This window comes from Cetorhinus maximus, chromosome 5 (assembly GCF_964194155.1).
Source record: "Cetorhinus maximus chromosome 5, sCetMax3.hap1.1, whole genome shotgun sequence".
Taxonomy (NCBI): Eukaryota; Metazoa; Chordata; class Chondrichthyes; order Lamniformes; family Cetorhinidae; genus Cetorhinus; species Cetorhinus maximus.
The window spans coordinates 111,942,887-111,969,469 of NC_135883.1; the positions used below are offsets into that span (position 1 = coordinate 111,942,887).

Here is a 26,583-nt window from a genome sequence, read left to right on the forward strand (position 1 = left end):
ATTGGGTTGCTCCTGGATAGATCCTGAACTACACGTACTATTTCTAACCATTAGCTGCAGCGTAAATGCCCTGAGATATTTCCCTTGCGTCACCTAACTGAAAGCAATCTCTTTAGAATAAAAATGACCTACATATTTAACAGTGAGTCCTTACAGAACTCTTAAAGATTCTTACTTCATACAGTTCTTCAGTATGAGGTATTTATATCCTTTGCTAGGTGGGAGATGATAACCAAAAAAATTCCAATCATTGCATGTTTATAGCAAATACCTGAATTTAGTCCGATATGGGCCAGAATTTTACCAGCATGCTCGGATATTGGGACCAAATTGTTTGACCCGAGGCCACGTCGGTAGGTATCAGGACCCTGGAGGCTATTTTGGTGGTTAATGAAGAGGCTGTTGCCGAGACCACCATTCAGTTAAGGAAGACAGCTTGCCCTTCCAAACTACTGGCCCAATCAGAGGACTGGCAGTTCTGTAACCTCAGCAGCGCCACAGACAGAGATGGCCGCTGCCGAGGTTGCAAGGAGAAATATTGAGGCATCCTTGCAGGTAAGTTGGAATTGTTTATTGTGCCAGCCAGGCAGGCCTCAGTGATTTAAGGTGTAACCCCTCTAGCAGCGGTGTTGAGGTGGCGGGGACAGTCACTGCTGCTGGCAGATCCCTCTGTGAGCCATTGGAGCAGACAGAAATGCCCCCATCCTCTCCCAGGAAGCTGCCAGGAGGCCACATGATGTTCCTGGCGGCCTCCCAACGTGACGGGGGGCCCTCACGATGCTCAAGAAATACTGGTGGAGGTGTTAAATGACCATTAATAGGCTAGTTAATTGGATTAATTGGTTGGTTGGCATCTAATCCACTTCCATTCCAGCTTCTGGGAATATCCCCTGGCAGGGGGAAGATGTTGGGCTTCCTTCCGATGCCTTTTGCTGCCATTTTAAGAGCCCTCCCACCTCTCAGCCTGTCTCTAGGGGACTGGTAAAATCCTGGCCGTGCTCATTGGTGAGTTTTGTCACTTGTCCCTTGCCAAAATGTCAGCTTGTTGCACTGTGAATCTCAGCTCCACAACTTTTATCAATTGGGTTTAGAAAGAAGGGAAATTATTCATATTCAGGTATCTAAATATTTGAAGTCCATGTGTGTTTTGAACCAAAATCTCAAAAAGTCAAGAGTTCTCATCCTTACCAGCTTTTACGCCGATTCCCCACATACATCTGAATCAAAGCTGGATCCAGTTCACACTTTGATGTATTCACATGACATGCTATAGACCACAAGGATTCATCAAAGACTGAACCCTGTGAAAAATTGACTTGATCTTGTTGATTATGATACTCCCACAGATGCTTTATGATTCCCTCACGCGTGCATACATCTTTCTTGAAATAAAGGATGTAGCACTTTGGAAAGAAATGGCAACATAAGATGCCATAGTTTGATGCTAAAATTGCAACCACTTCAACTGCTGGGAGATATTGATCATCAGTGTTGACATACACAGGGACAAAGGAAATCCATACAATTAAGTAAATGAGCATGCTGAATGTGATAAACCTGGCCTCATTGTAGATATCTGGCAGCTTCCTGCCCATAAATGCGAGCAGGAAACAAAATATTGCAAGAATAGCTATATACGCTAACATGACACCAAATGCCATATTGGAGCCTTCGTTACATATTAGTAAAATTACTTTAGGTGCATCATAACTTCCTACAGGTTGGGGTCCTTGAAGTGCCAACCACAGTGTACAAATAGTTACTTGAATTACATTACAGATTACCAGAATTGCTACGGGTTTATACAAATTCTTCATTTTTTTACGGTCAATGGGATCAAACTTAAATGCCAGAATGATCTTCAAAGATTTGACCAAGATCCAAGAAACGCAAATAGTAAAGCTTATGCCAAAGAGTGGCTGTCGAATGTAGCAGCCATAACTTGTCGGTTTACCAATAAAAAACCCAGTACTGACAAAGCTAAGGAGCAATGAGAAGAGTATTATATAACAGAATGGACCTCCAACAGACTTCACTACTGGTGTGTTCAATTTCAGTGTGAATATTATAGCAATGGCAATTATTAGAATAATACCAAAACAAGCAAAAACTACAAGGACAATTGCAAACCCATCATTCCATCTAAAGAATTCTGTGGTTCTGTCATTGCACTTTGAACTCCCAGCATCAGACCACTGGTCATCTGAACATTTTAAGCAGTCGTTCATACCTGTGATGAAATAAAAATCATAATTAGCACCCAGGACCATAAAATTAATATGGAAAAACTGGTAGAATTGTCATATTTGCAGAAAATATAAGCAGCTTCCACATTGTGAGATTTATTTATAAAGGGTCTCTATATTTTGTACAATTAAATGGTATTACATCCCCAAGACTACTAAATAAATGTAGATGAAGGAGTTAATTCAGTTCACCGCAACTCATCCAGCCAGTAATCTGCACTGTTTGTTTGCTTCCATTAACAAGCTTAATAGATGATTTCAAATATTGATCACTCTGTGGGAAGAAGGTCGAAATTGCCTTTTGACCAGACTTAGTCAATTCTCCATTGCTCTACTGTTATACCTACGTAAAAGTAGTGTTCTACAGTTGCCTTATCAATATCACTTAATATATTTATACATAAGTGATGTAAACATCTAAGACTTTATTAAATTTGATGAATTTGGAACCATGGGATATTAATTACAATCTACTAACAAAACATAGGCCTGCATTTTTAGAATGGCGGAGGCACAGAACAAAGTCCCATCTCTGCTGAGTCCGGCTGCCCTGGAGCCATTTTATGCTCAAATGAGTGTTGATTGGCAGTAGGTTGGACTTCCCTGCTGCTCACTGGGGAGAAAGTCCCGCCTTGGAGAGTGCTGCAGTGTCTGGAAGAGGAACTGCATGGAGCTGCCTGAGACTAAGTCCCAGGAATGGGAGACTCGAGTAAGTGTCAGGAGTCCCAGGGTGGGGAAGGTAGGAAAGGCCTGGTGGGGGTGGCAAAGGGGGTGATTGGGGTCCCAGGGATAGGCTTGAGGGGGAGAGAGGTCCAGAGGTCACCGGGCCTTAAGGGGAAGGTGCCCCCAGTCAGAAGGGGGTGACCAACCCCCTTCCCATCCGAGATCTAATTTTCTTTATTTTTGGGTATCCCCTATGAATCTTCATCCCTCCCCCCCGCCAGCCTAAAACTTGAGTCTGTGTGGGAAACGGCCCTTAAGCGGCTATTAATTGACTACTTATGGGCCTCAATTGGGGCAAGGACGGTCTTCCCGTCCGAGGCCTTGCCCGCCCCAGTGTAAAATCGCTGTGTGGTTGGGGCGGGTGGCAACCCAGAGGTAATCCGTTTCCTGCAATTTCACTCTCCCACAACCAACTCCACCCCCCCACCCCCACACCCACCCACCCACTGCCTAAAAACCCGCAGGGAGAAAGCGTCAAATCCTGGCCATAAAGATGGAGTTCAGAAGAAAATTTTCAGGTGAAAGGTTCTTAATGTATGAAATGCATAACCATGAGTGGCAATTGAAGCTATGCCCATGACAACATTTAAGAAAAAATTGAATAAAATATTGAATAGGAAATGTCTTAGAGAGCAGGAAAGTGGGATTAGAGCACTAAATTCTGATATGGACGTCTCTGGTTTTTCCTCAAAACACAGGCCCAGATTTTTGCCACAACGGAGAACCTCTGTCGTGGTGAAAGTGGCTGATGAGCCCAGAAATCTGAAGTCCCATCCCTGAATACGACACTTCCTATTTTCATGGGGGCAGGACTGGAGTTGGGCCAGGATTCCCACGTGTGTGTTTGCAAAGGCAGCTTGACACTTAAATCACTAGTGCCTCCACTGAAGTGGGACTTTAGTAGGCCAGGAGTGCAAAACCCCGTGTGAGCAAATTAGACCAGGTAAATGCTGATCTGAGCTTTGTGGATTTGTTTGGATAGTCAGGGTACACCTTTAGGGAGGTAAAGCACCCCTTTGGATATGGTCCTGAGAGACCTTTGGGAGAGGTAAGACATTGTTTAGGATTTTTAAAAGTAAACATGATTGTGCGTAAAAAGTGCTTAAACTCGTTGGAACTGTCAAAGCTGTCAAAGAACTGTCGAAGCTGCCGAATAACTGTCAAGCTGTCAACGAACTGAAAATTCATTGGAACTGTCAAAGCTGTGAATGGATTTAACTCTGCTGGGCTTTAAATGAAAACAAAACAGTCTGGAGTTCAAAAAAATCAGTGCTTGATATTTCATTCTATCTGTTGACATAAGCCCAAGGGCTGTGATCGGGTTTGTGTTGCAATGACTTATTTTACAAACTAACATTATCACAGTGGAATGCCTGTTAAGTGAGCAAAACAAAAACAGAATTACCTGGAAAAACTCAGCAGGTCTGGCAGCATCGGTGGAGAAGAAATCAGTTGACGTTTCGAGTCCTCACGACCCTTCGGCAGAACTGAAGTGGCAGTTTGATTGACAGCTCCAAGTGGTTAGAGAATAGAAATGTTTCTATTGAATGGTTTTCTGTGTTTTTTCTAAATAGTGACATAATCAATAGACACAACTTTATTTTATGTCAACGTAGTTCCTGAGATTTGCCCATTGTAGATAATAGGTGAGTTGGCATGAAGGGGTAAGGGCAGAGAGTATTGTGTGGGAGGCATGGGTTGGCAAGAATTGGCACTAAGTTGGCATAGGGGCTATAAAGGGCCATGGGGATGTGGAGGGCAAAGGGGGTATGAGGGCCATGGGGTTGGATAGAGACGCATGGAATTTATAGGGTATATGAGTGGCCAAGGGGGTGTCGCTAGAGGGGCATGGGTTGGCATAGGGGAAGAGGGCCTGTGGGGATGGGGGGCATGAGGTGACTTACGTTGGCATGGATGGGGAGTGAATTGGGGTTGAGGGGAGGGATGAAGGGCTGTTATTTGTTTTAATCATTTTTAAATTAAATTCAACAAAGAACCTTCTGCCCAGAGTGCCTCTGAACCTGGCAGTTTCCACACTCGTTTCAGGGACAGCAGGCCTAAACTTCTAGTCCAGCCTGCACCTCCAGAATGAAAATCAGAACTGTGTGCATCCATTTTTAAAGGTCGGATTTGTAGAGCCTGATTCTGAACAGCCAACAGTGAAAATCTGGGCCTCAATCTTCTGATTCTAGAAATTAGCTTGGTAGCTATGCCACATGTGACAGTACTTACCCCAGTCTACAGAATAGTATCCCTCTGCACAAGGCACGCATTCATAGCAACAGGCGTGTGAGGAATTTGAGTTCTTCCTTTGTCCAGGTTGGCAGGGCTGTGAGCAGTTAGAAAATGTAGCCTATGGAAATATAATTAATAGTTGATTCATCCAAACTATCATTAATTTAAGGTGATAGTAGTTGATTTTAAAGGTTATTTTGCTCTCACTAATTGCCATGGGTACTCTTTTGTCAGCTGCACCATAGAGAAATAGCTACTTTGTTTATTAGTACGTTAGGAGCATTCCTCCAACTAATTTTTTAAAAATAGGTTTTATCAATCTTTCTCAGAAGCATAATCACCTTGTGAAAAGAAAGGTTAAATTTCCATGATATAGTTAGATGTTAACTTCAAAAAGTTAATAAAACTTGTAATTTTTAAAAATGTTTTTCCACATCCTTTGACACATTTTCTACCAGAGGTAATGTACTTAAATTTGCAACTCGAACCACTGGATTCACAAACAGAAAGTTTGATGTCTAATTTTAGTCTTGCAGTTGGGATTTCTTAAGAAGTGAGCATGATAAATTAGGACTGAGACACAAAACGCTAAACTGAGTGTATAGGGACCACTTCCTGCATTCCTTATACCACAAGTGTGAACCTTAGCTCAGTTGGTATCACTCTTGCCTCAGAGGCTGGAAACTGTGTTTCAGGCTGCACTGCAATCATATAACCTGGGCTGACACTTCACTGTAGTAATAATGGAATAATGGATTGTTGGAAGCAATGTCCTTTGGATGAAGAAATAAACCAAGATCAACCTGTCTTCTCAGGTGGATGCAATTAAAAAAAATCTAATGGCATTATTCAAAGAAGAGCAATGAGCTCTCCTGGTGCACTGACGAACATTCCTCCCACAATCAACTTCATCAAATGCAGATTATTGAGTCATTTATCCCATTTCTGTTTGTAAGACTTTTGCAAATTGCCTGTCACATTTGCACATACAACAGCAACAGCGATTGTGCTGGAAAGTGATTCATTGACTGCAAAGCACTTTGGGACATCTGGGGGATATGATTTGGCATCATATAAATGCAAATTATTTTTTTCCTCTTCTCTCCAAATGCATTTAAGATAAGAAAGGAGCAGTGTCATCCTCCTATATAGGTTTGCTCCCTTCTGTTCCATGTCACTTTGCAAGCATAGGAGTAGGTTTCAAGATGATATTGAAATGCTTATTTTGCAATTATGTGTGGGTAAAGGAACTTGCATTACCTTACCAGGTATATTGAAAACGTGCCTTTTTGGGACAAGATTCCAGGGGTCATTTATTTTTATTCATTCAAGGGATGTGGGCTTCGCATTTATTGCCCATTTCCAATTGCCCTTGAGAAGGTGGCGGTAAACTGCCTTCTTGAACCGCTGCAGTCCATGTGGTGTAGTTACATCAACAGTGCTGTTAGGAAGGGAGTTCCAGGATTTTGACCTGGTGATGGTGAAGGAACGGCGATATATTTTCAAGTCAGGATGGTGAGCGGCTTGGAGGGGAACCTCCAAGTGGGTGGTGTTCCCATGTGTCTACTGCCCTTGTCCTTCTAGATGGTAATGGGTCGTGGGTTTGGAAGGTGCTGTCTAAGGAGCCTTGGTGAGTTTCTGCAGCGCACCTTGTAGGTGGTACACACTGCTGCCGCTGTGCATCGGTGGTGGTGGAGTGAATGTTTGTAGATGTGTTGCCAATCAAGCAGGCTGTTTTGTCCTGGATGGTGTCAAGTTTCTTGAGTGTTGTTGGAGCTGCACTCACCCAGGCAAGGGGAGAATGTTCCATCACACTCCTGACTTGTGCCTTGTAGATTGTGGACAAGCTTGGGGGAGTCAGGAGGTGAGTTACTCAGTGCAGGATTCCTAGCCCCTGACCTGCTCTTGTAGCCACAATATTTATACAGCTAGTCCAGTTCAGTTTCTGGTCAATGGTAACTCCCAGGATGTTGATAGTGGGGGCTTCAGCAATTGTAATGCCAATGAATGTCAAGGGGCGATGGATAGATTCTCTCTTGTTGGAGATGGTCATTGCCTGGCACTTGTGTGGTGCGAATGTTATTTGTCAGCCCAAGCCTGGATGTTGTCCAGGTCTTGCTGTATTTGTATCTGAGGAGTTGCGAATGGTGCTGGACATTGTGCAATCATCAGCAAACATCCCTACTTCTGACCTTATGATGGAAGGAAGGTCACCGATGAAGCAGCTGAAGATGGTTGAGCCGAGGACACTACCCTGAGGAACTCCTGCAGTGATGTCCTGGAGCTGAGATGACTGACTTCCAACAACCGCAACCATCTTCCTTTGTGCTAGGTATGACTCCAACCAGAGGAGAGTCTTCTTGGGCTCCTTGATGCCACCCTCAGTCAAATGCAGCCTCGATATCAAGCGAGGTCATTCTCACCTCACCTCTGGAGTTCAGCTCTTTTGTTCATGTTTGAACCAAGGCTGTAATGAGGTCAAGAGCTGAGTTGCCCTGCAGAACCCAAACCGAGTGTTAGTGAGCAGGTTATTGCTAAGCAAGTGCCACTTGATAGCACTGCCGATGACCCCTACTATCACTTTACTGATGATCAAGAATAGGCTGATGGGGCGGTAATTGGCCGGGTTAGATTTGTCCTGTTTTTTATGTACAGGACATACCCGGTCAATTTTCCACGTTGTTGGATAGATATCAGTGTCGTAGCTGTACTGGAACAGCTTAGCTAGGGACACAGCAAGTTCTGGAGCACTAGTCTTCAGTACAATTGTTGGAATATTGTCAGGGCCCAAAGCCTTTGCAATATCTAGTGCCTTCAGCCGTTTCTTGATATCATGTGGAGTGAATCGAATTGGCTGAAGAGTGGTATCTGTGATGCTAGGGACCTCTGGAGGAGGCCAAGATGGATAATCCACTCTGCATTTCTGGCTGAAGATTGTATCAAATGCTTCAGCCTTATCTTTTGCACTGATGTGCTGGGCTCCCCCATCATTTAGGATTGGAATATATGTGGAACATCCTCCTCCTTCAGTGAGCTGTTTAGCTGTCCACCACCATCCACTACTGGATGTGGCAGGACTGCAGAGCTTAGATCTGATCCGTTGATTGTAGGATCGCTTAGCTCTGTCTATCACTTGCTGTGTATGCTGTTTGGCATGCAAATAGTCCTGTGTTCTAGCTTCACCAGGTTGACACCTCATTTTTAGGTATGCCTGGTGCTACTCCACATGTCCTCCTGCAATTTTCATTAAATCAGGGTTGATCTCCTGGCTTGGTGGTAATGGTAGAGTGGGAAAATGCCAAATCATGAGGTTACAGATTGTGGTTGAGTACAATTCTGCTGCTGCTGATGGCCCACAGCGTCTTGTGCTAGATCTGTTTGAAATCTATCCCTTTTAGCCTGGTGGTAGTGCCACACAGCACGATGGAGGATGATCACTCCTACCGATTCTGTGATGCACAGATGCATCTGCAGCAGGCAGGTTGGTGAGGATGAGGCCAAGTATGTTTTTCCCTCTTGCTGGTTCCCTCACCACCTGCTGCAGACCCAGTCTCGCAGCTATGATCTTTAGGGCTTGACTAGCTTGGTCAGTAGTGGTGCTACCGAGCCACTCTTGGTTATGGACATTGAAGTCCCCCACCCAGAGTACATTCTGCACCCTTGCCACCCTCAGTGCTTCCTCCAAGTGGTGTTCAACATGGAGGAGCACTGATTCATCAGCTGAGGGAGGGCAGTATGTGGTAATCAGCAGGAGGTTTCCTTGCCCATGTTTGACCTGGTGCCATGAGACTTCATGGGGTCCAGAGTCGATGTTGAGGACTCCCAGAGCAATTCTCTCCCAGGGCAATTCTCTCCCAGCTGTATACCACTGTGCCGCCACCTTTGCTGGGTCTGTCCGCCGGTGGGACAGGACATACTCAGGGATGGTGATGGTGGTGTCTGGGACATTGTCTGTAAGGTATGATTCTGTGAGTATGACTATGTCAGGCTGTTGCTTGACTAGTCTGTGAGACAGTTCTCCCAATTTCAGCACAAACCCCCAGATGTTAGTAAGGAGGACTTTGCAGGGTCGACAGGGCTAAATTTGCTGTTATAGTTTCCAGTGCCTAGGTTGATGCCGGGTGGTCTGTCCAATTTCATCCCTTTGAGGCGTTTTAGCGGTTTTATACAACCGAGTGTCTTGCTACGCCATTTCAAAGGGCAGTTGAGAGTCAACCACATTGCTGTGGGTCTGGAGTTACATCTAGGCCAGACCAGGTAAGGACAGCAGATTTCCTGAAGAACATTAGCCGGTTTGAAGTTGCAGCTTGATGATTTGCCCGGCTGTAGTATAAAAAATGTTGCTCGACTACTTTGCATTCGGCCTTAGTCAAGGTTTAACAGTTTAAGAGGCTTGTTACTTTGCCTATCTACATTGTACAGTAAAATGCTGATTTTCTGAAGCTGGCAAAATTTTTCTGAAGATTAGAAATGTATTGCAACAATAAATTAATTGTGCACATCAAGAAAAAATAAATCCAAACCTCTGTGATGTTTCTGATGATATCGTCATAAATGTACATTTGTTGATCCAGAATTTTATACTCTCCAACTATTTTAAACTGTGTAGTGCCATTCTCCATCTCCCACTTTATTAAGTCATATCCGTTTATGGAATCGCCAGATTTATCAAAATGAAATTCTTGGCCTGCTTCAGTGAAACGCACCTTTTTTATTGCTTCAAGTAGCTGAAAACAAAAGGGTCAAAGATTAGTGTACAATTTAATTATGTAAGATTGGGAATTCAGAGACTATTACAACTATTTTTTGGTTAACTGGGTATCTGGAGAAAGCTATTGCCAAATATAATAATCCCCAATTCAGTTACTGAGAAAACTAACTAGCTCCGTCTGTAAAGTTTTTCTATTTTCCCAGTATGGTGTGCACATGGAATTCCCTGTATGGACACATCTCACATTGCTACATTCAAAGGGTCCAGATGCATAGTGGCAGAGGAAAAGCTATTTTACACAAAGCGAATAGGTATAGCAACACTAGGTTAACCATTTTTCCACTTATGTGCAAAGTAACTGCAACAATTTGCATTTATAAAGTGCTTTCAGTGCAGGAACACAACTCAAGGTGCTTTATAGGTTGGTTAGCAGACCTTGAAATATAGCAAGAAACAACAAAGCATTTTTTTTAAAGATTTAGGTAAGAATTAGCAGTATTTTTCTTCTGCAAGTCAGTACTATGCACTGAGCCAGTCACCTACATCTAGCCAATGCCTTTTGAATTGGTAATGCTGAGCCTGTGAATATTCGTCAAATACCACGAGTCGGGAAGTTACAATAATACAGAATCACATGATGTCATTCACAGACCACCCATACAATAGGTATAAAAGCGAACCTGGTATCAGGGTATGTGCACAAGCTCAATCACTCTGCTACTATATAATTACAGGAACATTTAACAATTACTTTATAGTTCAATAGGAATAATTTCCTGAAAATAATAATATTAGAGTAAAAATATCTACCTTCCATGGTGCAAAATTGAGTATTTTTTGACATGCTCCTTCTTGACATTTGAGGAGGTTCCTCAGAGCGTGAGCTATTGATTGAATTGCTAAGTATGTTGCATAAACGCCACCTTGCTCAACATTTTGAACCAAATAATCGTCATTAAAATCTGCAATGGATTGATTTGCTTTGGTACAAGCAAGAGGTGATACCAGTTCCAAGGAGTCTGGAAGTGGGCAGTCCTTTAAATTTGAATTGCATGTCTTTGTGTAATTAAGATACTCATCTGAACAAGTAAAACGAAGTTGCTTGTATTTTTCAATGAACTTGTTAATAGCCCCAGGTCCTGACCTTAGGCTCCTTAAGTGTTTTGCAAAGCCCGGAATGTTTCCATGTTTGAAAGAAAAGCCAAATATGTTTCCAACTTTTTCAATATTCTGCATCGTTGCAACAGCTTTGGATATGGACCAGGCATCACTGGCAATCCATGTTCTCGTAATGTTGTGCTGAATGATTTTCTTCAACAGTTTAATGACAACCGCTGGTTTAGCGAAGAGAACAATAACATTTGCATTAGGAACGGCTTCAAATTTTGACACTAAGGCCTGCATTGCTTTATCACCTTGTTCATCAATCGCAAAGATTGAAATGAGTTCTTGAAAACCAATACAAATGTCAAGGTCCTGTGCATTTGCAATGAAATCAGTCATTGCAGATTTGCCATAGTCATCATCTGTTGCGATAACCCCAATCCAGTTCCAACGAGAGTTACTGACGAATCGAGCCAAGGCCTTGGTCTGATGGATGTCACTCGGAACAGTGCGTAAAAATGATGCAAATCTCAACTTGTCACTGAGGATTGCAGCAGATGATGCAAAACTGATCTGTAAAACAAGAAATATAGGAAAGTTGTTTATTTACAAATGCAAGGCATGGATTTTTCTGTGTGGTCACATCTGAATTTGAATGGAAGTAATTGCTCCATTACTTCCGTTTTGCAACACTGTTGGAACTTTCTTCAGCCACATGTGGGCTCCTGATTGCCCTCGGGAACTGCACAAGGAACAGAGCAGGAAGAGCTAAAGATCCATATCAAGAAATCTGACCGGGGCCATGGCAGAGTCATGGTGACAAACGCAAATCTGCGCTATTCCTTTTTGACTGGGAAAGGAGTAATCAACTTTCAGGGTGGAATTTTCCCTGGGCGTTTTTGATGGCATGAGTGGACAATATGGCGAGAAGGCCAGAAATCAGTTTCATGGCATCGTGAAACCAGTTTGCAATCGTCCGCTCAGCCCGTCGATGGTGGGTCATGTTTCCCGCCATCGGACATCGGGAGCCTCATTATAATACATCTGCATATCATTATAAGCCTATCCTGCTGGAATTATCCCTCCACGCTGGATCATCCTAGCACCACGCCAACAGTGTTTCACAACAGCATATATAAGGTGTGCACTTGGCAGGCTGCTCGTCGAGGGGAACTTGGAGGTGAGTGCACAGTAATGTTGCATAGCGCCCGCGAGGGTCACCTGTTAGACCTCAAGGTTGAGGGGAGTTGTTGTGGGGGGCGGGGGTGCGGGTTGGGGCAAGGGCTGCACTGCAGTTAATGGTGGTGCACAAGCACATGCGGAGTGGGGGGAGGAAGCGGCTATGCATTGGGGAAATCTTGTTTAAAGTAACCATTACTCCACAGCTGTGAGAGTTCAGACACAGTCACATCGATATGCTTGGAGTGGGGCCTCTGGCTTATTTGCCCATTCAAACAATGCAGAAGCATGAAAGTGCCACCAAGTGCTCCAGAGCTTTTCACCCCTTGCCAGCTATGTCATTTTCACCCTCAATGCACCAGCTAACACCCTTTCTTAATCTCTCACAGCTGAACATGTGTTCACCAACAGGGAGGACCCCAATCAGTGCTATTTAAAGAGATTATTGACTACTTTCAGCTTAGTTGCTGATTGGCTTCTACTGGCTATTGTTGAGTTAGTAGAAGTGTTTGAAAATTTGTACTACTATTTAAAGTTGGTGAAGCCTATAAGGAGAGGTATGGCATGTATGAAGGCCTTGGCTCTCACTTAAAGGGTGCTGCTCAGAAATGGATGCTGTAGTTTCCAACCCCCTTGCCCTGCAACATGACATGGAGAATGAGCAGAGGCAACATTAGGAGGAAAAGCTGCTCAAAGAGGTAGGAAAGAGAGAAAAGCTCTCATTGGAAGACCATATCCAGCCAGGGTCTTCAGGAAGCATTTCTCCTACCTCGATCGAAGCCAGGAATAGTGTGTGTGACATCTAAAGTCACTAGATGCTCACTGAAATATGCCACCTCTTGGAGGCAGGACAGCGACCTGGGAGCAGGACAAGGATTGGCTTTGAAGGCGACTGTGCCCATGCCCTACTCTGTGTCAGGATCTTTCCAGACTAGAGCAAAGGATGTATCCAACATTTTGCAGTCACTGTCTGCTATTGTATAAGAGAAATGACTGATGCACTATGATGCACTAAAAGAGTTACTTTCTCTGTGTTTGGACAGAAATAAGTGGAATGTGCATGTGGATTTGCCAGATTAGTGGGCTGCCCTAATACGTAGGGTGCCATGGACTGTCCACGTTCTACTTTGCAGGTGTTCCACTTCCTGCATGTGTAGCTGGTATGTGACCATGCTCAGCGTAACATTTGTTAATGGCTGGTGTCCTGGCAGCAGTCATGGTGCCTTTATTCTGCATCAGTCTGTTGTACCATCAACATTTAAACTACCACAAGATACCAGAGGGAGGCTACTGGATGACAAGGGCACAACTCAAATACACATGGGACGCGTTCATTAAACAGAATTTATGTTGCCACACAAAATATAATTGAGCAGGTCACTGGGCTGCTTAAGCCACACTTCCTATGTCTTTACCGCTATGCAGGAATCCTGCATTGCTGTCCAGGGCACATGCCACGATTCGTCAAGACCTGTTCTCTCTTGCACAACCTCATAATCATGTGGCCACAGACCTGACCATCAGGTATATGGCGAGCAGCTGAGGAGGAGGAAGGCAGGAGGATGGAAGAAGGCAACAAACGCATCCTCTTTCTGAACAGGCTGTCCATGATCAGCTCCTCCAACTGCGGTACCAGTGAACACAACCACAATTCCCCAGTCACCAACAGTTCCATACCTTCCCTTCATCACAAAACAAACATTTAAAACTAACTTTATCAAACAAATCATCCAATATTCCATACAAAAATCACCTAATCACCCTAGTACACTTCCTTAGTCTTAGTGTCTGTCTTCATGCACCTTGCCTATCTTAGTGCTCCTACACAGTGCCACTCCAGTGGCTGCAGCATGACTGGTGGAAGGTTGCTGATGTCCACGGGTGGCTATTGCATATGACCTTGGAGGATTACCTCAAACAGCTCTGGCCTAGAAAGGCTCGGCTTTGGACTGCACCTCCTCAACATAGGAAAAGCAGTCTGGGCTGGCTGGCAATAGTAAAGGCACTGGAGTAGTAATAGAAGTGGGAGGACAAATACTGTCATCCTGAGAGAACTCCATGGAGCTACTGCTACTCCCTAGGGTGGCACCTCAGCAATCCTAGTGATCTATTGGAGGACAGATTGCTGGACTGTTATGAGAACCTGCAAGCGCCTGTAAATGCTGGTATCTACTGCCATGATGGCAGCAGCCTGTGCTTGCATAGCAGCAAGCTGCCTTTATATTACTTCAGCCTGAGCTCCCACAGCCACATCATTAACTGATGCTTGTGCTGCAATGGAAGTTGAGACATTGACCATCAACCGCGTCATCATGGTTGCATTTGCCAGTGTTCTCATAGAGTTGGCCTCCATGTGTACACCAGAAAGGATGGACTCCAAACTCTGTATGATGCCCTGTGTAGGTTGTTGGATTCCTCTGTGCTTCTTGATGTTGAACACATGCTTTCGAGAAAGCTCACCAATGCACCTGTGTGCATACCCATCAGCATTTTTCTGTATGTTGCCCCATTGAAGTCCTCATCTGAGTCTTCTGCAGCAGAATTTGTGTGCGACTTTGCCCTCCATTAAGCTGGCACATGCACAACATTTTCCCCCTACCCTTTCTGCAAGGCACATGCCCAATGTCTCACCACATATTGACCCGCCTCTAAGCTATCCTTTAAAATACAGTCAGTTTCTGAACTGGATGACCGCAAGTATCGGAATTTATTCATTATCAGTCTTTTCTTCCTTTCGGCATTTATTGCTCCTGCACTACTTCCTGGCAGTTCTTGGACATCTGCAAAGAGAAAGGTGCAGGTGTAAAGTAGTGGTATAGGGTGGCTGGGGTTGGTGAGAGGCAAGATGTGCATCCTTCAACAACCTGCAGTCTATAAATCAAAAGAGATTGTGGGATGAAGGTGAAGTGGAATGTGAGAAGGAGGATTAGGTATGAGGATTCTGTCATCTTTTATCGACTCAGCCCCACTACTGGTCATAATCTCAGTAATGGTCACTCAATGATGGTGAGCACTGTCTCCTCCAAGAACCATAGAAAAAGTTACAGCACAGAAGGAGGCCATTCAGCCCATCTTGTCATGCCAGCCCGAGAACACCCAGGTGCCCTTTCTAATCCCACCTTCCTGCACCCGGCCCATAGCCCTACAGCTTGCAGCACTTTAGATGCAGATCCAGGTACTTTTTAAAAGCGTTTAAAGTTTCTGCCTCTACCACCAACTTGGGCAGCGAATTCCAGACACCCACTACCCTCTGCATAAAAAAATTCTTCTTCATGTCCCCCCTACACCTTCTGCCACTTATCTTGAATCTATGTCCCCTGGTTCTAGAATTCTCCATCAAGGGAAACAATTTTATCCTGTCCACTCTATCTATTCCCCTCATAATTTTGTACACCTCAATCAAGTCACCTCTCAGCCTTCTTTGTTCTAAGGAAAATAACCCCAACCTATCCAATCTCTCTTCGTAGCTACACTTTTCTAACCCTGGCAACATTCTTGTAAACCTCCTCTGCACTCTCTCCAGAGCTATTATGTCCTTCCTGTAATGTGGTGACCAGAACTGCACTCAATACTCCAGTTGTGGCCTCACCAGTGTTTTATATAATTCCAACATTATATCCTTACTTTTATATTCTATACCTCTGCCAATGAAGGAGAGCATTCCATATGCCTTCTTTAACCTTGTCAGCTTGAACTGCTGCCTTCAGGGACCTGTGTACTTGTACGCCAAGATCTCTCACTTCATCTACCCCTCTTAATATATTCCCATTTATTTTGTAATCCCTGTAACTGCTTGACCTCTCTAAATGTATGACCTCACACTTCTCTATGTTAAAATCCATCTGCCACTTTACCGCTCACTCCCCCAACCCATCTATATCGTTTCGGAGATTATGGCTACCCTCTACACTATCCACTACTCGGCCAATCTTTGTATCATCTGCAAATTTCCCAATCGTGTCCCCCACATTCACATCCAAATCGTTAATATGTAACACCAACAAGGGTCCCAACACCGAGCCCTGTGGAACACCACTTGAGACGACTTTCTATTCGCAAGGGCATCCATCGACCAAGAGTGTGAGGACATGCAGCCATGCCTATCTGCTTTTGATTAGCTCCTGCTACTACCCAGTTATGCAGCATCTAGTCTTCAAAAAGAGAGAGAAGTGTGTCAGAGAGCGTGTTTCAATGTGTTTGGGTGATGTAACTGGAATGGTCGAATAGCTTGTAGTGTGATTGTGAGGCTTGCAGCAGTGCTAATTGTGTGAGAATGAAGTGAAGCTATGAAGGTGAGATATCAGTCCTGATTGATAGAAATTGTTTGTAGATGAGTGAAGGGGAGGAGTTGGTGAATTGAACAGTATGAGAGGCTAGTGGTGCAGATCTAAAGATATGGCATTTGATGGTGAATTCACAGACCTAGATCACTTGGTGTTTGAACTTTATGTGGCAGTGCATCCAGGCCCTCAGGGCTATACTTCTTGCATTGACCACAATAGATATCTGGTTACCATTACCTTCTGAGAGTTTGTCTGGAGGGCCTTCTGACAACTATGGATAGAGGACCTCTCCAACTCATGCACCAAGGACTCCAGTGCCTTGATAGCCTTGGACTGTTCTCCTTCTCCTGTGGTGCCATTATTCACTCTTATTGCAAATCATATTCTCTTCCCCATTCACTTCTAGCACCTGCAGCATCAAGAGTGCACCTCATCTTTAACAGGTGCAAGCTGGCTTTAAGAAGCACCAGCCTTGCACAAATGTAGGCCCGCTATTGAGGTGTTCAGCCACTCAACAATGCATTCAGCGCTGGGCTCATGCAACTATCATGTAAATGAACTGGCAGCATGGCGTTTGAGTGCTGCTTGCTTCAGAAGGAACAGGTGCGGGTTAATTTTGCATTACAATTCCCGCACATAGAAACATAGAAAATAGGATCAGGAGTAGGCCATTCGGCCCTTCGAGCCTGCTCCGCCATTCATCATGATCATGGATGATCATCTAACTCAATAGCCTGCTCCCGCTTTCTCCCCATATCCTTTGATCCCATTCGCCCCAAGAGCTATATCTAACTCCTTGTTGAAAACATGCAATGTTTTGATCTCAACTACTTTCTGTGGTAGCGAATTCCACAGGCTCACCACTCTCTGGGTGAAGGAATTTCTCCTCATCTCAGTTCTAGATGGTCCACTCCATATCCTCAGACTGTGACCCCTGGTTCTGGACTCCCCACCATCGGGAACATCCTTCCTGCATCTACCCTGTCTAGTCCTGTTAGAATTTTATAGGTTTCTATGAGATCCCCCCACCATTCTTCTGAACTCCAGTTTTTTTTCACGAGGCCCGAGCTGCCTCATCGCCATAGAAACAGCCGGAGCGGATGGGCGCCAAACACCCCGGCTGCTATTTTCCGAAGACAGCCACTGCCTCAACCAAACCTCGCCGGGCGTCCAATTGCGAGCCGCGTACACACACACACACAAACACAGCCGCCATTCCCCTCCCGGCCCCTGCGTGCATGCCGCAACCTAATCTGCTGGCACGCTGCCCTAACCCCACATATTTTTGGAGGCTATGCATTTCAGCTTCATTCTCAGTCCTTCCACTGTATATTCCCCAACCCTTGCATTTCATTGGCTAAGGCAACATTTTGTAGGTTGCATTCTTCCCTCAGGTCTCAGCTCGCACTTTTGGCAGTTTTGTAGGCAAAATACGTTGAGTTGAAGGGTGCAGGAGCAAGTCCAACTAACCAGAAACTCTCTCTGATCTGCTACATCAAAATCTGGCCCGTGACTTAGTGAAGCGGGTGTACAATTGTCAAAATGAAATTAATATAGATATAGATGATGATCTTAATATAGATATGAGTGAGGTGGTGCATTTTTGTCCGAAGAACAAGGAGGCAAAATACTTGCAGGAACAGAGTGATCAGGGATATAGATACAAAAAAACCCACTAAATATAATGCCACCAGTTAACAAACAAACACAAAGAATGGGGGTTCACTTTTCTGGGAATAGAATTGAAAAGCAGGGAAGTTGTGTTAAACTAGTATAGACCTCACTTTGAGTACGTGAAAAGTTCTGGTCTCCGTATTATAAGGGCATAGAGGGACTGGAGAAAATGCAAAAACACATTTACTAGAATTATTCAAATCTGAGAGGTTATATGTATCAGGAAAGATTGAACAGGCTGCAGTTCTGTTCTCTAAAAACAAGAAAGCTGAAGGGCGACCTGATCATGGTCTTTTAAGATTATGGAAGTGTTTGATGGGGTAGGTTTAGAGAAGATATTTCCTCTTGCGGGCAAACTAGAACTAGGGCCATAAATATAAGATAGCCTCTAATAAAGAAAATGGGCTGGACTTTACAGACCCCGGGGCACAGGGGCCACATAAAATAATTCTGATGGCTAGCCCACCACCCTCCTGCCACCCCGGGGTGACCCCCATAATACGCTAGGTCGGCGGGTACCAAAATCAGCAACACACCCTCCATATTAAACTGAAAATTAAAGATCAAGTAAGCTTGTTAGCAAGCCTATTGACCGAGATAATACTCTGCCCATGCCATAGTACCATTGGCGTTGGCAAGCAGGCGGGAGTGGGCAGGCCGCTTTTTGTGGCCTAATTGAAAACTATGGGAAAGAAGGGGTGGCAGTGCATTCATGAGTGCCCTATATGTATCAGGGCACCCCCCCCCAACACCCCCCCCATCCAAGATGCCACCCCTCCTTCCTTGCCTGCCCTCCAAAACTCGGCGCACCTGCCCCCTCTCCGCCTCCCTGTGTTCCCTGCCCTAAAACCCGGGACCTACTTTTCTGTGGCAGCCATTGCTCTCCTTCGTGTTCCTTCCTGCAGTCCAGGCAGTGCCCACTTTTAGCTCTGGCAACCTGATTTGCTGGCAGCTCTCAAGAGTGGGAGTTCCACCTGCTGAGGGGCGGAAGTCCCACTCTCAGCTACTTTAGCCTACTTTCAACATGTGATGGCTGTGGGATGGGCTTCCTTCTGGCAGGCCAACCAGCAGTCCACCCCCCCCGTCCACCCCCACTTCTTCACCCGTTCCCCCACTCCCTCACCCACCCCACTGTAAAATGCAGACCAATAGGTCATTTAGGAGAGACTTTATTACCCAAATAATGACTAGAATGTGGAACATGCTACCACAAGAAGTAGTTGAAGTGAACAGCATAAATGCATTTAAGGAGAAGCCACCTAAGCACATGAACGATATGTTGATGGGGTTAGATGAAGATGAATGGGAGAAGGCTTGTGTTGAGCATAACCACCACCATGGACCTCTTGGGCTGAATGGCATTTTTTCTATGCTGTAAATATATTAAATACTTGCAAAAAGGAATATAAATATCTTTGAATGACATAGAACAAAAGTATTGCACAAGAGTAATGCTTTACATACCTGAGGCATGAGCGCTACATTAAATATTCTTGCGGTGGGAATTGACGTCTCAGAGTAGGCTTCACCTACAACAGCTTTTACAATTGGTTGGTAATCTGTGTAATTGCATCGAACTTCCAGGCAATTTCTTGAGGTATTTGATTTAGAAAGTAACTTCATTGCAGCTGTCAAAGCCCTGGAGACATCTGTACAGGTGTCATATATTTCATATCCAAGTTTAATACCTGGTAGTAGAGTAGAGTTGTTTATCATTTCGATGGTGTGTATCATAGCCTGGAGCTAGATAAACCTCTGAACATCAAATCTTTAAAAAAAAATATTGTTCCAAGTATTAAAAGGGGTAATAATCTGGTAAGGGGTAATAATAAGGGGTAATAATCTGACAGCATCATGTTGACCGCAGGGCTTAGAAGTTCTAACTTTTGAAAGAAACTGCTAATCAATGACAATGTCCATATAGATTGGAAGCATCTGTTATTTTTAGATAAGTGCATTTCATAATTTATCACTAAGGGAAGAAGAGTATTAGTTGCTTACCTGTCCCAATGCTGACCCCAGGGAACATCTGGGATTTTGAAAAAAAATGGCATTTTAATGGCAAGATTCTGCTTGCACTGGAGCACCCTCCCAGATCTTGGATACTCACAACAGTGTTAAACTGGCCACCAACAAGAAATTGGCCCTACTGGAACCATTTAAATTTATGTAGGTTTTAGAGTGAATCAATCCATTCCTTTTTAGTGGGGTTTAAAATTTAAAGCGCTACTCCCATTTTCTATAGTAATGTTGGACATCTGTTTAACATGGGATTACCCAATGTCCAGCATTGCTATGGCAGCAATGATGGAGAATGTGACAGATGATGTAGCATTGTCATTAATATCGCAATAGAATACCCCATATTTGGGCAGATGTTTTTGGTGGCAGCATGTACTTCTGGTGGAAGATACCAGACATAGCAGCGATCGATGAGAGCTGGTGTAACAGTTCTGTAGCCGATTTCCCAACGCCACCTGCCCCAATACCATATAAAAAAAATTGAGCAGCAAGAATTTAGAACATCCAGACCCTCAAACCAAGACAGGTAGAAGGACTAATTTTACTAATCAGTGATTCTGGCAGTGGTGGGGTTTCAATAATTGGGAGCACAACTTGATTAATCACAGGATCATTAATTTTAATGAGTTAGAATTCATCGGGAGCATGCCTGTGAGCACCAGTTATGTGCTTGTGCCAACCAAGGCTCCCCAATGGGTGCAATTATTCATAAAAGTCAGGCCTGTAGTGCCAATGCAGCCTATGTCCAGAGTAAAGGTCTGACTCATCGCTGGAGCAAAGGTGTGCGAGAGTCCCTTATTCAGTCTGGTTACGCCTTAGATCTGAATTTGTACTACATAAATTTAGCTTTGATGCAAAATGAAAGTCACTTCACACTGACTCGTATTGAGAAATCACCTTTGCTTTATGCCAGAAGTCAGTAGGGTAGTTCACCTGTCAGTTTCCTGTGCTCAGAAGAATCCTTCAAGTAAGAATTGCTTGGAAAATTAAGTGGCACTAATACACACACAATTGTCAGAAATACCACGTTTTATATATTTCAAGTATTCCTGCTCTAGAATAATGGTGCGAGTAATAGAACATTGTCCTTTCACCGCTAGGCTCTCATTCAGTTTGGACTTGTAGGATGTGAGTCTTGTCTGTTTGCTAGTCCTAAGGATGTTGAGCAAAGTTAATCTGGGTTGTAATAAACCAGATGTCATCAGCAGTGTAAGAGTTCTCATACTATTCAGTACATACTAGTAATTAGTTGGTAATGTCATTCAGAGAATGTGCATGCGTGGTATGAAGTGAAAATCGCATTGGAGCCTGATCAAATATTTTTCTGTCAATCTCATTGAAGCATATTATGGAGCTCTTGAGAATCTGTATCCAAACCAATGTATAATTGAGCAGGAATGCTTAATAGTCACCCTAGGTGAAAACAGAAAACAATGTTCCATTTCCTAGTAATAACATTCTTTTCATTAAGAACGTGGTGGGTGCCATCAAGCCTAGTGTTCTTCACTTATGGCTAATGATGGGCAATAAGTGACTGAATCGTTGAAGGTAAATAGAGGTATAATTCATCAGGTAGATGAATAAATGCAATATTATCTTTTCTGACTAAGAAGGCCGTGCTAATATCTTTGTCAAGAGAGATAGAGCATGATATTTTCCATCTCACCGCTTCTTTTTAGGGGCACAAGTTTCTTGTTGGTTAGAAACATTCCCTTTCCCTGATTATTATTTGTGACAGATCCAGACTAATAAGAACAATTGCAAAAAAAAAAATTGCAGAAAGGTAGAAATTGAAAAATTTATCTGTGATAAAATATTGTCATTGCATTTTGTAGGCCACTGGGAAAATCCAGGCTACTTTTCCTGTGGCTGGTGCCCAGGGAATAATTTCTCCCTGATGATAAGAATGGGAAATAGGATTGAAGACCAGGGGTAAGTACAGGACAAGTAGATACAACATTGAATGATGAGATGGGTAATGAGATAAGTGCATTTAAAATAAAAATAAGGGGATATATTGAATAAACTAATGAAACTCAAAAAGAATGGATTGAGTCATGCTGGCCTGGATGAATTGCATCAAGCATTTTAAAAGAGTATTACTGAAAAAACAGATACATCAAAGCTTTTTGTCTTGCACTCATCAGGACACTTTGCAAGAATACCAATATAAGGGGAAAACAACAATTTATACTGTATTTGAAGAGAGTGCTGATTGGCTGGCAAGTGGACTCTGACAGGCAGAGGCATTGCCATCGAGAATGCACCAGTGATGGTGACTGACAGTTAACTGCCAAGCATTGTTTGAAATTTAAACCAGGCAGCTTGGCCCTAATTGGTCATGGCATTGCCCTGAGAAATGAGTCAGTGAATGGTTGTCCACAATTTACATTAGCGATTTGGATTTTGGAATAAAAAAACAATTTCTAAATTTGTGAATGACATCAATTGGGGAGACAGTCAATACTGACTGCAAGAAATTACAGGAGGTCATTAATAAGCTTGCAAAATGTGCAAATAATTGGCAAATGCGATAGGAGGTAATACATTTTGGTAGGGCGCAAGGTCTCTTACTTGGAATATGTGAGTCTAGGTGGGGTGAGGAACAGAGGGATCTGAATACATATCCACCAATCACTAAAAGTTGCACCACAGGTTAGCAAGGGCATAAAAGAAAGCAAAACAAGCACTGGGCTTTATTTCTAGAGGGAAAGAATTGAAAAGTAGGAAGATATTCTAAAATGGTATCAAACCTTGGTTAGATCACTGTGTGCAGTTCTGGTCACCACAGCATGAAAAGGATATAGAGGCATGGGAGAGGGTGCAGACAAGATTTCCAAGGACGATAACAGACATCAGGAAAGAATGAACAAGCTGAGGGGTGACGTTATAGAGGTCTTTAAAATTATGAAAGGTTTTGATAAAGTGGATAAGAAAGAATATTTTCAATTGTAGAGAAGAGCAACACTAAAGACCATCAATATAATATAGTCACCAAGAAATCCAATAGGGAATTCAGAAGATACTTCCCTACCCAAAGAGTGATGAGGCTGGAACCTACTATAACAGGGAGTGGTTGAAGTGAATAGGATAATTGCATTTAAGGGGAAGCTAGACAAGCATATGAAGGAAAAAGGAATCGAGGGTAACAATAGTAGATTTAGAGGAGTAAAGATGAGAAGGGACTCAAATGGAGTATAAATGCCAGCATGGAGGGGTTGGGCTGAATGGCCTGTTTCTGTGCTATCCCATGTATCCTACATGTATATGATAGTCTGAACAGCACTGTTAATGGAGTTGGATACTTAAACATAGGCACAGCACGGCTGGTGATACACCCACATATGTGGACCACGAACTTTCTGTTCTCAATATGGTCCAACTACACTTCTGGCCCAAATAACTATACCATTCAAAGTGAAAATTCATTTTTTTATCATTTAGATAAGCAGGCCAAATATGTTTACATTATAGTTAAATATTTAGTCAATTTAGCTCCACTTCTTACTTTGCAGCCGCTTGAATAGCAAGTTTCCATCTAATTACAGAGTTAGACTTGACATGAGGATTAAAAGTAATTGATTGGTAGAGAATGAAAAAGAGTACATTTTGAAAATCTCTGTTCACAGCTTGAAGCCTCGCTCAAGGGGGGTGTAGATGAGATGCTGAGAGGTCAGTGTGCCTAATTTGAAGTGCAGCCGATTTTTCAGTGATTAAGTGTAATCACCAAATAATCATAAACACACAGAATTAGGCAAATTGACCTCTCTACAATTCCCTGATCCATGTTCCTTCTCAATAGGAGCTTTGCCTTTCAAACATTACCCTATAGTGTTAGGCTTCGATTAGAGTTCAGGAATCATCACAAGGCAGTGTGCCTGATCTTGGTGGAAGTGAGTTCCATTTTTCCTGTGGCAATTAATTGCAAATTGGGGAAAGTGAGAGTTAATAAATGAAACTTTGAAATTTTCATCAACCATCTTTTGCAATAACATGCCACTTTAAATGTATTTTGGATGTCAGCAAAATACAGTCTTTAAAAATAAACTCAGATATTTAACTTCAATGTGCTTTCTCACGCACCTGTTCAAAAAGCAAGCAGTTTTTGTATTATGTGTGAAAGTAAATGAGTCGGTGGGACAAACAATCCATTAACAGATTGATGCTTTAACAAAGAAGTCTAAGAAGACCCTAACCTGCTCTCATTTTCCACACACAGTGACTTCCACATCTACTACAGATTTAATATACAAACAGGAACAAGAGTATTCCATTTCTCAATCTTCCATTCTATTCACTAGCACTTGTGAATACAAGTTGATAAGCCCAAAATTCATTGCAAGAGGACAAAAATAATATAGGCCAAAAGAGCCAGCACACTTACAAATGTGCATATTGATGCAATTATTCAACACTCATGCTGATATTGGTTGTGAAAGTAAAAATATAGGCAGTGAAATTGTTTTTAAATTTAAAAATCTGAAGAACAAAATGTTCTCCTTTGAAATCTGATAATCAAGTGAAATTGTCTCATCTTCGATTTTATTTTTTTGCCAGATTGGATTTCTTGGATAACAAAAAAACATCCTAACACTTGAAATCTAAATGCCAAACCATATCGGTTTGAAGAAGTGATGCTTAACTTTTCATTCTATGCTTATTGTAATGATGTTACAGAATAAAAGAACAAATAAACTTACACTTTGCATGTTAGTAGCTCTGGTTTAGAGCGAATTTCTAAATTCCCCACTTGACGATGGATTGGGAAGATTCCACCAATATTGATATTTCCTTGGCTTCTGGCTCCTGATATGTCGCAAGCTCTAACGGACCAGCAAAGAAAAACACAGCACCAAAAGAGGGAAGCCTTCACAGTGTACATGATTCCTAGGAATTTTTAGTTACAACTAAGTAAGAATTTAAAAGTAACAACATAAAACCTTAAGAAGAAATTAGACTTCAGTACCATACCTTTTACTTTGACGTACTTATTGGGATATATGAGAGCAAATTAAAGCAGCTGCCTCTTTTGATCTTGGACACAAGCAATGCTCTTGCTTTTTCTGCAGCGCACTGATACGCTGAAAGGAGTATCTCTGCTTTTAAACTTATGAAACTTTTCTTCTGACAGATGAGCTCATGCCAGGAATTTCCCTGCCTACCTCACTAACACGTCGAGAATATTCAATTTTCACTTTTAAGATTCTTCCTGCTTTCGCTTTCAGGCTCTTTAACTGTTAACAGGTACAGGTATCAGAAGACTTGGTGAAGTAACTGCAGATATGTTTATCTGAAGGCTTTGCTGTTGTTATTGCATCCTGTGATGTGTAGTTAGCTGGGTGGTATATGCTTTTCTTTATTCATTCATGGGATGTGGGCAAGGCCAGCATTTATTGTCCATCCCTAATTGCCCTTGAGAAGGTGCTGGCGGGCCACCTTCGTGAACCACAGCAGTCTATTGGTGTGAGTTCAGCCGCAATGCTCTTAGGGAAGGAGTCAAGCATTTTGGCCCAGTAATAATGATGAAGCAGCAACATATTTCCTTGTTGGGACGGTGTGCGACTTGGGAGGGATCTTGCATGTTGTGCTATTCCCATGTGCCTACTGCCAGTCTTCTAGGTGGTAGAGGTCACAGTTTGGAAGATGCTATTGAGGAAGCCTTGAAGTTGCTGCAGTGCACATTATAGACAGCTCACACTGCTGGCAGTGTGTGTCGGTAGCGAAGTGGACATTTAGGGTGATGGATGAGGTGCCAATCAAGCTGGTTGCTTTGTCCTGGATAATGTCACTTATGTTGAGTGTTGATGGAACTGCACTTGTCTATCACACTCTTGACTTGCGCCTTTTAGATGGTGGACAGGCTTTGGGGAGGCAGGGGGCGAGCTACTCACTGCAGAATTCCAGCCTCTGACCTGCTCTTTAGTCATAATATTTAGATAACTACTCCTAAATGAAGTATTGGCTTTTAGTCAATGGTAACCTCCCAGGGTGTATGAGAGAAGACGGGAGCAGTACTTGGCTGGATTGGATTTGTCCTGCATTTTGTGTATAGGACATACCTAAACAATTTTCCACATTTTCAGTGTTGTAGCTGGAACAGCTTGGGATGTGATTAGTTCTGAAGCACAAGTTTTCATCATTATACAGTAGCTGGGATGTTGTGGGGCCCATAGATTTAGCTGTATCCAGTACTCAGCGCTTTCTTGATATAATAGCCTGGGATGCAATGAACAGTGACACATTTTCCTGTATCAGAATTACATAACAGCAACATGTACAGGCGGAGAAGACCTTTGGTTCATCCAGTCCACTATCCACAGTATTACCTTGAAGTATTTCCAGTAACCCTGAATCCTACACATTGACAAGAGCCTGTCTAGTTTCTACTGAAAACCCTTTTTTTGTT

At 43.1% G+C, this 26,583-nt stretch overlaps 1 protein-coding gene across 1 annotated transcript; it reads right to left on the reverse strand.

The window, feature by feature from the left end:
- Positions 1–1,184: 1,184 nt before the first annotated feature.
- Positions 1,185–25,059, reverse strand: LOC144681128 (G-protein coupled receptor family C group 6 member A-like). The gene is given in 6 exon segments (XM_078542857.1): positions 1,185–2,230; positions 5,202–5,322; positions 9,728–9,931; positions 10,726–11,592; positions 19,620–19,923; positions 24,878–25,059. Coding segments are annotated over 6 exon segments (2,724 nt in total).
- Positions 25,060–26,583: the final 1,524 nt, after the last annotated feature.